The sequence below is a fragment of the Falco peregrinus genome, chromosome Z (assembly GCF_023634155.1).
Source record: "Falco peregrinus isolate bFalPer1 chromosome Z, bFalPer1.pri, whole genome shotgun sequence".
Lineage (NCBI taxonomy): Eukaryota > Metazoa > Chordata > Aves > Falconiformes > Falconidae > Falco > Falco peregrinus.
Genome location: NC_073739.1, coordinates 10,381,707 through 10,392,700, shown reverse-complemented (window position 1 = coordinate 10,392,700; position 10,994 = coordinate 10,381,707). Strand labels below are relative to the sequence as shown.

The following is a 10,994-nucleotide window of genomic DNA, read 5'->3' as shown; positions in this document are numbered from 1 at the left end:
AAATTGCCTCTGGGGTGGCGGTCGATAGCTAACACTCTGGAAATTATGAAAGCGAAAAAAAAAAAAAGTAGCGGCGGCAGCCATAGAAGCGTTGGGGAGAGATGTGTAGAAAAGCCGCTGGAGCAGAAGGGTGATTCACCTAAGCCTTCTCTCTTGGCTGCATTTTTCGGAGTTGGGCATACTCGTCCTGTGAAAGGTATGTCCGCCCCTGCGTGTTCAATAGTGCCGGAGCTTTTAGATAAGACAGCGGACAAACCGAAAGTTACTCCTCGAGAGCCTGCGGTAGCTGAGCCGAGCCCCGCCCAGGAGGGCGGGGGCAGCGAGTCCTGCTGCACCAATCACGTCAGGGCGGGCCGCGGCGCCGTGCGGTGACGTAACCCCTCGGCCTGGAACGTCATCGGACGGGTCTGAGGAGGAAGGCGGGGAGAAGCCTTGTGGTAACAATACAGAGAAATCCTTAGAGGCGGTAATAGATAAATTAAGAAACCTGGTAAAGCGAGTTAAAATGAACCTGCCTACTACTTCAATACCTGTAATCCCTCCAGTTAGCCCAACTACCCCACCGATGCTGAACTCGAGAAAAGATCCAATTCTACAGTGTTTGTCTGGTGTTATTCATGATGCTATTTTGGAGGGAGGATGGCAGGTGACCAGCTCGTTAGCTTGTCCAGTACTGATTAATAATCTTGATGCACATAACTGGAACATGATTTATGGAAGATTAATGATCAGATTTTAGCGATGGGAGTGTTGCAACCTGCTCTTCCACCTTTTATGATGATCCCTCAGATGTGGCAAATTGTTGTGATAGACTTGAAAGACTGTTCTGTCTTTTTCACGATTCCCTTACACCCTAATGACACACAAAGAGACTCACTAACGATGATTTGCAACCGTTCCGATCCTGGTTGCATGGCACCAAAGCGAACAGTCCTCAAACTTGTTCACCAGAACAGCGGGCTGCCCTGAAAGTTGTGTCCCACAAGATTCAGACTGGCTGGTGTGGTCACCGAATGGCAAATCATCCGTTATCTTTTTTGGTTTGTAATATTGCCACTTCACCTTTTGTACTTATTTTGCAATGGCAAAAGAAAAAGGGGGGAAAATACGGCGATCATTTTAGAGTGGGGTTTTTTGCCATTGCAACCCAGACATTGTATTTTAAGTCGCCCTGAAGCAGTAGCGGCCTTGGTGAGAAAAGGAAGAGACAGGGACTGTAGAATTTGATGGGACTGAACCAGCAGATATCAGTATTCCAGTCTGTGGTGATGATTATGAATGGCTTCTGAGACATTCAACAGCCATACAGGAAGCCTTGATGGTTTATACAGGTGTTGTACACAACAACCGGCCAAAAGGACCTCTTTGGAAGATGTTAGAACATTATCAGTGGATTGCAAGACCGTTACACTCAAAAAGACCAGCTGAAGGGCCAACGGTGTTTACAGATGCAGGACGAAACATGAAGAAGGCTGCGTGTGCTTGGCAATCCGATAATCAGTGGCAGAAACAAGTGATCACCGGTGAACCACGGGACAACCTTCAAACCTTAGAACTGAAAGCAGTTGTTGAAAAGGGCAAAACCGTACCCTGAAGGATTATCTTCAGAGACAGAAAGTATCGCAGGACATAGACGTAACTGAACGGTTGACTAAGGTGTTGTTTACCTTAAACTATCTCTCCCTTACGGAGGGTAGAGAGGGACCACCTGTTGTTATACATCACCAAACAGCACAAGGGAACCAAACAACTACAGTTCCTGGTTTGAATGTTCGGTATGAAAATATGGCTTCAGGTGTATGGGAAGGACCTAATCCGGTGTTATTATTGGTAGAGGTTATTTTTGTATCTCCACAGATAAAGGACCTATATGGGTCCCTAGCATGTTTGTGCGACCTGTATGTCAAGATCAGAAGGACAGAAGAGAAGACTCAGAGCAAGCAGACGGAATAAACTGTCTATGTTGTAAGGGATGTAACCTGTGGGGTATTGTGCCGATGTATGCTATGTGGGGTAAAATGGTTCTGTAAGCCAAAGCTTAAATGTAAATGGTGTAAAGAGTGTATGTGTTTGATTAGTAACTGGGCATGAAGCAAGAGAAAGCATACAACTAGTGTAATACCATGCTGATTGGAGACAGTATACATCATCAGAATCTGTGAAAGCACAGATTTGTGGGGTGGAATGTGGGGGGAAAAAAAAAGGTGGAAATTGTAGAACTAAACATGTTTAAGTGGTGGACTTGGTTTACGGTCTTGATGAATTTTTTACCCATTGGCCAAAGTATTTTTGACATCTTGCCTAGAACAAACATACGGGTGACATGGGCAAATATCACGGGTGTAACAGACTTTTGTTTAAGTTTGCAGCAAGCAGACAACTCCTTTAGAACTTGTTTAATTGGTATTCCCCTGCAAGAGAATGAAACAAATTTTGATGGTTTTTTGAAATGTTAAAACAGTGGATCTGACTTCCAATCAGAATGGTACATGTGTGAGTCCAAATGGGCAATTTTTTTGGCCTTCTATGCGTAATGCAGCGTGGCAGAAAACGCTTATTGAGAATTTGAATCGACCATATCATTTGCCATTGCAGGAGTTAGACCTATTAGGTAGCATTACGCCCGTTAAATACGTTAACGTGACTGCTACCGGAACGCCAGAATGCCAGGACACGGTAGCACCACTTCAACCTCTTAATGGCACTGGAGTAATTTGGTTTGGTGAACCGTGGTGATTGTGGCTAGCACGACAAGGTGAATGGGAGTTTGATACAAGGTTTCAAAATTTAACCTGTTCACCTAATTGGGGTGAACTGAAAGCTGGAGGGTTACATGTAAATGTATCAGGGGGCTATCAGTTGCCACCAGGAGTCTTTTTGATATGTGGAGATAGAGCATGGCCAGGGATTCCTTTGAACCCTGTCGGTGGACCATGTTATTTAGGGCGTTTAACTTTGTTTGCTCCACGTATGAAAGACTTATTGAAAATGACTCCACAATTTCATAGATCACGGAGGGCACTGCGCACCTTTGATGAGACATGTAATGACCGAGTCGATCTGCAGTCTGTAACAACAAATGTCTTAGCCTCCATATTTATGCCAGGAGCAATGACTGCATTAAACGCTAAGAATATATGAAGGTTAGCGTGTTGGGGAGAGAAGCAATTTAATCTTACATCACAGATTTTAAGTTCGTTATCGCTTGGTGTAGATAGTGTTAGGCATGCTACATTACAGAATAGAGCTGCAGTAGATTTTTTGTTATTAGCACATGGACACAGTTGTGAGGATTTTGAAGGGATGTGTTGTGTGAACCTTTCCTATCATTCCATATCTATCCACAAGAAGTTGTCACAACTGCAGGGAAACATGAAGCATATTCTTGTTGATGATAATCCCTTTGATGAATGGTTGAGAGGATTGGGCATAACAGGTTGGTTAAAGATGTTATTGATGGAAGGAATACACTTTGTTATAATCATTATTGTAATGCTTTTAGTTTTTAGCTGTGTTTTTTCTTGTTTAAAGAGGGTAGTTTTTAACATAACCAGTCAGGCTTGGCTTGTGCAAAAGAAAAAGGGGGAATTGTAGAAGAATGGCTGCAGAAGCATGGCCTTAGAATCTCTGAAGATCTGCACAATCCAGGCCTGGTATTAGAATAGGCCTGTAATCAGAATTGTGCTGAAGTTGCTGTGCTGAAGTTAACAAGAAGGGTAGCCTTGAGCTTGAACAAGAAAGGTAGTCTTGAATCCTGAGACCAAGTAATTATGTTGTGCCAACAGGCCGTGGCTGTAACAAGCTACAGCTGCTGGGAAAGCAGGTGCAGGGCCAAGAAAGGTAGGGAGCAGTATGCGAAAATAGGGAGTAACAAACTACAAGGCTGAAGCACAGCAACACAATTCGCTGCATGGATAGAATGCTCATTTTAGTCATGATAATTAGGGGTGTGAGAACCGCGCGCGTTTAGAGACTACTAACCAATTATATTTCTGCTTTACGAATATGCATGTGTATCGGTTCTATATAAGTAGTGTTAGACACTAATAAAGTTGAGCAAGGTGCATAACTCATATTGAGTGTCTTCTTGACTCCGGCGAACCCTTCTTCCAACAGATCCAGACTCAAACTGGTCTTTTTCAAAAGCGCTTGTGATGGAGTGGGGAAGCCAGGCAGTGCACAGTAGCCCAGACTGGTTGTTCAGGGAGTCAGGATTTCTAAGTAGACGTCTAAAGGTTTACTCATAAGCAGTGGCTCCGAGGAAAGGTGAGTGGCAGGAGGCAGATTTCCCTCCGGATGACTCTTCATGTGGGACACAGAGGGCTTTTCTGGATTAGCACAGGGTGCACATTCCCCAGCGTGGATTTACAGCTGCAGGGCCGGGGCGCGGGGGGCGGGGGAAAGCATTTTGGCTTTAGCTTCCTTTATCCTTTGTAATAATCCTTTCCAGCTCCCTGCCACTGTGCACAGGTTTTAGCTTGTTACTGCTGTTGGCTCCTGCAGTGCTGCCCCTTGTACCTGCTAGCTTTCATTGATCCTTGTTGCCATTGACACTCACATGCCCTTTGATAAAGTAGTTGTCAAAGCTGCCATCCCTCGACAAGCAGCATTTCAGACCCACTCCTATCTGAGACGTTCATTAGTGTCGTTTGCCAAAAAGTTTATATAACAGATGTTGCAAAGCAGAGGCACAGAAACACGCACATTCACACACCATTATTGCAAGGGCTGACAGGGTGATGATAAAGGGAGGATGGTCTGCAGGACTAGAGTAGCTGGAAGGCATAGCTGCATCTGTTAAAAAAGCAACTAATGTCTGTGTGACCATGTTATATTTTCAGCTTGTCATCATGGCTGGGACTGTTCTGCTCGCCTACTACTTTGAGTGCACCGATACTTTTCAGGTGCATATCCAAGGCTTCTTCTGTCAGGATGGCAATTTGATGAAACCGTACCCTGGAACAGAGGATGAGAGCTTCATTTCACCTCTTGTGCTCTACTGTGTGCTGGCTTCAACTCCCACAGCTATTGTAAGTATAAGAAATTATTTGGATGCTCAATGCAAAGAAAAATATGAATGCTATGTCCTTTTTATTTATATTCTCTTTATTTTTGGCAGTAACATCCACTTTTTTTACCTGGTTTTCTTTAGTATCCAATCAGTAAGCTGTTCCGAGCATATGAAAATATTCAATTAACTGAGTACCTACAATTCCAAACAGATAATTGCAGTCACTGATTAGCAAAACTTTGGCCCTTTTCCTTTTTCTGTGCAGAAAGTTGCAAATTTCACAAATAGCCAGCTTTGCTGCATTTGGAATTACATTGGTAAATTCTTATTGGACTGTGTCTTTATGTACTCTGTTTTGTTTTATTTCTTTCTCTTTATTGCATTATCTTTAGTATTTCTTTCCTATGTGAACTTTGATTTGCATCCATTTCAAAAGCTGATTAAAGCTGTATATGCTGCATTTACTTGTGAAAGGTGAATGCTGCACAATAGTCTGTTTTAAGTTTGGGTCTGCAGTAATTTTAATGCATGAAACAGTGTAATACAGAATGTAGTAAGGAATGTGAAAGGGATCTGTGGAAGAGGCAATACTTTTTGGTACAGGACACTTAATGAAAACATGTAAGGGTGTTGACTTGGATTGTACCAGGAGTTTATGAAAATCCTGTGCAGTAACTGTTATTTTCTGTATTGAAACCCCAGTGAATGTTAGGACTTTCAGTTTACTTTGTGCTGCAGTGGTAGATGATTTGCAAATGAAAAATGAAATACTACATTTCTCCAGCTTCCCCCCTATAAACATGTTGCCGTTGTTTAGGGAAGTAACTTTCACAAGCGGTGCTTGGAAAGGGAGATTGAGTGTCACTACCATGCCTTGATGATATAACAATTAAATTAATCAGAGGTTTGTCCCTTGACTCAGCAATATGGTATTGGGTGAGGAAGTGGTAATAAGAATGTTGCTCTTTATTTGGATCTTCTGTTTAAATCCTTGCTCTGGCAAACTTTGCTGTCAGCCTTTCAGATTTTGCTCCATATGACCAGCATTTTCCTTCTTTTCACAGACCCAGTCAGTTTTTCCTAGTTACTTTCACTTATAAAAAGTTAAATTGGAATCTTCTTCAGGAGTTGAACAATGCTGGTTTTGTAGTTTCTGTAGGCTGTGTTAAACACAAGAAATGAAAGACGGTAGTGAATATCAAAGTTTTTGGGTGCTAAAGAGACCTTCAGCTTAGTGCTGTGTGGAGCTGCTCTGACTATCTCATACATTGCAAGCTGTGCAGAAATGCTGGCCAGGTCCAGAAGTAATCAGCCTAGATGACTGGCTCCAGTGCTGGGTGTAAGCTGGCAAGCTCTGCTTCTTGGGTTATGCTTTGCTAGCTATACCCCGTCAGCTAGAAATGATATGGTCAGGGGCAGCACAGGGCTGTTTGCACCATGCTTCATTGTGATCTCTACATACATCCTCAAGGCAACAACAGACTGAACTTTCCTGGGAAAACATTTTGCTTTCCACTTTTAATGTAGTATGTATTAATACGTTATTTAATTATTTAATGTTTTCTTTCTTAGTATTGGGCTAATCTTCAAGTAGAGCATACGTCCAAAGGATCTTTTTCTGTCCTCCTGACTGGTGCTCAGCACAATGTTTTAATACAAGTAATTTCACTTTATTTCTCATTCTGATCTTTTCCTGAGAAACATAATTTGAGACTTCAGCTAGTAGCTGACTCTGCAGACTGAGTTTTGTCAATGATTATTAATAGAAAACTAATAAATGAGACAGAAGGTGAGCTGAGTCTCCCTAAACTCTGTCCTTGCATTGCACTGCTGGTCAGACCACTCACAGTGTGAGCATCCTCAGCTGTCATGCAGTACCCAGGTGGGTGCTGCCTGTCATTCAGACTGTCACAGATGTTTGATCCAGTTGAATTCCCAGGGATTTCAGTGAAGGAAGCAAGTGCAGCGTTTCTACTTACACCGTGATGATTGTACTCTCAAAAAAAAAAAAATCCCAACCAAAACCAATCAAAAAACACCAACAAAAACCCCACACACAAACAAAAGAACCCGCACAGCTGTGCTTTGTGGGAGGCAGCTTTGCGTGCGTTCACAGTGGCTTAAGTTGTAGCTTCACTCTCTACACTTCGCTTTCAAGAATAATCACTGACATCCTGCAGCTCCACTGTGAAGAAATTACTTAAGTCAAAGGTAATGCCGGTCTCTCCTTACAATTACTTGCTTCTCCTCTGCAAGACACTTGTTACTTCACCTTCTGACAGCAAATTGTTTGGCTTGGCTAAGAGGATTTACAGTAGCAAATCTGATCTCTGTGTTGCCTGCATATTGCCACTGTCCTGACACCTATGGCATGAGAGGAGTGATTATTGTTAGAAGGGGTGGAACCCAGCAGCCGTGGGGAGCAGGCACAGTACTAGTTAACAGTGTTTCTGGAGCTATGAAAAATACAGTAGGACTCAGTACAAGCTCCCTCATCTGAGACACAAGCAGTTAAGCGCAGTCCTGTGTGCACAGGGCTGGAGGGGACTCAAAGCCCTAATTTCAGCGTAACTGTGAGGTGTTGCAGTGCTTGCAGGCCAAAGGGGAGCATCTTTGTGAATTTAATGGAATATTTTTGTGTCTCAGCCATTTGCTATGGCAGTGGCCGTGGGGAAAAATGAATGCGTGTACTTTATTTCTTCCCTGACCATACTGCTCAGAAGTGCTGTTGTGGGTTGGTACCCTGTATATGCGTTTCCCTGCACTTTTAGTGGCAAAATGAATGCGACTGGCCTGATTTTATGCAGTTTTATTTGTTGTTCTTGAAACATGGTGCTGCTGACACTGTTTAATAATTTGTTTTATGCCACATTGGGTATTTAATTATCATACATCAGAATTACAAAAATAGTTTAATGCTCCTACTGATAACCCTTTAATCTGATAATGAGAGTTTCTTGCAAAGGGATATGTCTGAATCTCATGATGACACTGTTAAATAAATGAAAATCATGTATGTCTGAGTCTGTTCTGTGAAATGCATTTTTCTCCCAAATGTTCCACTGAGGATAGGTCAAAGACTTTCATCTGCTTTATTCATTTTTAATTTCCTGAGTGTGGTGGTATTAGCCTCTTTGCAGCAAAGTAGTAGGATATGGTGAGTTTAGCAATAAATTGCACCTACATAAGGAAAATACTGGTTTTCTTCATAAAGAAACAGCTGGCCATTTTTTTTTTCAGATTTAGTGATTTATCCCCTGAAATGTGCATCCTCAGACTACAGTAGTAAATTTTTGCTATCAGCAAAAATGGTAGATTCCTGGAGGGATTCCAGGGAGATTCCCGGAGTCCGGTTTGTTGTGGACTGAACTTGTAGTTACCTGTAGGTTCTGGTGCCACAGAGAGCTTCATAAGATACGTATGATTTCATCTTCATCTCATGCCAGTTGTTTCTAAGGACTTTTATTTTTTTCTCCAGCGACTTTCCCCTTCTTGCAGGCTGATTTCAGTTGTACTGATGTTGTTGGCAGTTGTTTATTGAACAGTTGCAGAATTTCCAGTGTTCCTGTTGTCATGCTGAAATGGGTATAGGAATGCTTTCAGCCTGTCTCATGGTAAAGTAGAAGCTGTGGCTAAATCATTTTAATGTTTGCAGACAGGAATGTACCATCCTTGACAGTCATGGCAAGCACTTAGGTACTGTAGCTATTAGCCAGCCTCTGGGTGCCAGGCAAAGGGAGTGAGAAGGAGGTTATTCATCTCTGTGGCCTTGTGAGAATAGCACAGATCATCAGTCTTTGCCTCTGCTGCATTTCAAAGGGTCAAAACTTTCCAAAACCTGATTTTGCCTTGGTCTTCACACGGCCTGTAGCAACATGCCTGCACATTTGGATAGCTGACCTCTGCATTACAGAGGTTTTCACAGACCGCCCTTCATTTTGGTTATTATGGGTACTTCAGGAAGGGTGAAATGAGCCAGAGAATAATTGCTTTTTTTTTTCCAGAGTTGGAGGTGTTAGAATGCAAACCTTTCTCTGATTTTCTGGTGACAGGGAATGTAAAAATTAAGAGAAGCTTTTAAGTTTAAGCACCAGACCTTGAGTTCCATGGTTGCACATCTGGTGAATTTAAAAGTGACTTGTCCCACAGCAGCACGTTATACGGAGCCTGGAAGAAAGTATTATATTTCAGTGCCCTGTCAATTCCAAAATATTGGGGCAGGGAGAGGTAAAAAATAATTATTCTTCTAATTTTTGCCAGTGTGAGAACTTTATGAAAACTGTTTTAATTGGAACAAGATGCTTTACACAAACATAACCTTTTCAAGCCATTTCCTTTAAAAATGTTCCAGGATGACTCCACCACATTCATTAACGTCCCTCAAGATGAGTGTTCCCCATTACGAAGTTACTGCAAATCATCCAGTTCCCCAGCTGGTACTGGACAATCCTTCCGGGGTTCAGAGCTGCTGCCTGTGCTGCTCCGTCCATTGTGATTTGTCTGTCTGCCCAAGAGAAGCAGTGAGGCTTAGGAGCAGAGCCAGCTCACTGAAATGGATACTGAACAGCAGCAGAAAGCTTAAGGGCACCGTTCTTTGTTTCCTTAAAGTAGAATAGAAAGTGCCACTACTGTTTTCACACAGCCTTCAGTTTCTTTCCTTCCGTTTCAAGGTTGAAGTGGCAGCCTACATGTAATTGTTAACTGGCCAGTGCTATTAATTTGTGCAAAGGAGTATTTGTTTTCAGATAATGTTGGACTTAGTAACTGAATTGATCTGATTATTAATTATAAGGTGAATTACAGGGTTGATCAAATTTATCTGAAGCAGGGGGAAGCTGTTCAAACATCTCTCTACAATCTGCACTTACCTCCCAAGCTTCAGAAACATCATTGGTACAGATGGCTTTCCTGTTCTTTTTGCTACCTTGCTTTTTTGGCTTTGGCTTAGTACAGCCATGTTATTACAGTGATTTATTTCTAGAAGGTAAACCAGGGAATTTTTGCCTGTGTTAGTTGATTCCCCCGTGGCAGCTCAGCCACAGATGCCAGGAAAACAGAGGGTGGCTAACGGAGCTCAGAGCTCTGTGACAGTAGCTGCTTCCCAGCTTTTTCGCAGAAATCCGTAGGCTCTGCTGGTGACCATGCTGCCAGAAAGCACAGACTCCTGTGCAACGTCCTCTTACCTGCCACGCTTCACCCCCATGCTGGCACAGCATGCTGGGCAGCAGTGGGGAGGAGAGGTCAGTGTCAATGCCTGTAGTGTCCCTTAGTCCTTGTGAAGGAAGGATACATACCTTTTCCAAGGAGATGTTCTACACATGGCACTTGAATGGTCTTGGCTTTCAGGGCTGGCCTCCATTTCAGCTTGGTCCCAAAGAGGGACATCACTCAAGGGCGTTTGGCTGCACCTTCCTCTTACTGTCAGGAAACAGGGCTGGGGTTGCTCACAGGTCAAGGCTGGAGGAAGAGCCCGGCTGCTTGTAAGGTGTCCTCTGCTGGCTTGTCTCCCTCTTTTTGGTGCTTGCCAGGACACAAGTTGTGAAATGGTGAATGACAAGCTGGGATATGTAGGAGTGAGGCAAAGGTGTGACCGTTACACTGTAAATGTTTATATTCTGGTATTTGCACACTACTCTGGAAAAGAATAAATACACCTTGTTTGGTGCAAGAGTTTCAGGCATTTCTACTGCCAGTGTCTCCAGGACTTCGTAGTGGTCCCAGTTACATGCAGAGCTGTGGGAAATGTCTTCTATTGACTAGAACTTCAGTTTAATTCTGTCAGAGTTTTACCACAACAAATTGTTTTTTTTAAGCACAGTGATAAGACAGTTGTGGTTCTTGGGCAGGTTAGGATCCACATTGTGGATTTTGGCCCTTTTGATGCGTAGTAAAAGCAAGCAATCTCCTTTTTCTCCAAAAGGACTTTTTAACTGTTCTTTGCTGCTGTTTTCATTGAACAACAACAACAAAATACCACAAAACC

At 42.8% G+C, this 10,994-nt stretch overlaps 1 protein-coding gene across 4 annotated transcripts in view; it reads left to right on the top strand.

Annotated features, from left to right (window-relative positions):
• Positions 1-10,994, top strand: part of PLPPR1 (phospholipid phosphatase related 1) — a 135,408-nt gene that overhangs the window by 97,073 nt on the left and 27,341 nt on the right. For 3 of the 4 annotated variants that reach the window (XM_055791472.1, XM_055791473.1, XM_055791474.1), the window contains one exon: positions 4,842-5,030. In XM_055791472.1, the coding sequence (XP_055647447.1) occupies positions 4,842-5,030 (189 nt within the window). Of the gene's footprint in view, positions 1-4,141; positions 4,267-4,841; positions 5,031-10,994 lie in introns of those variants that run through there. The other variant, XM_027786084.2, reaches the window with a different exon arrangement.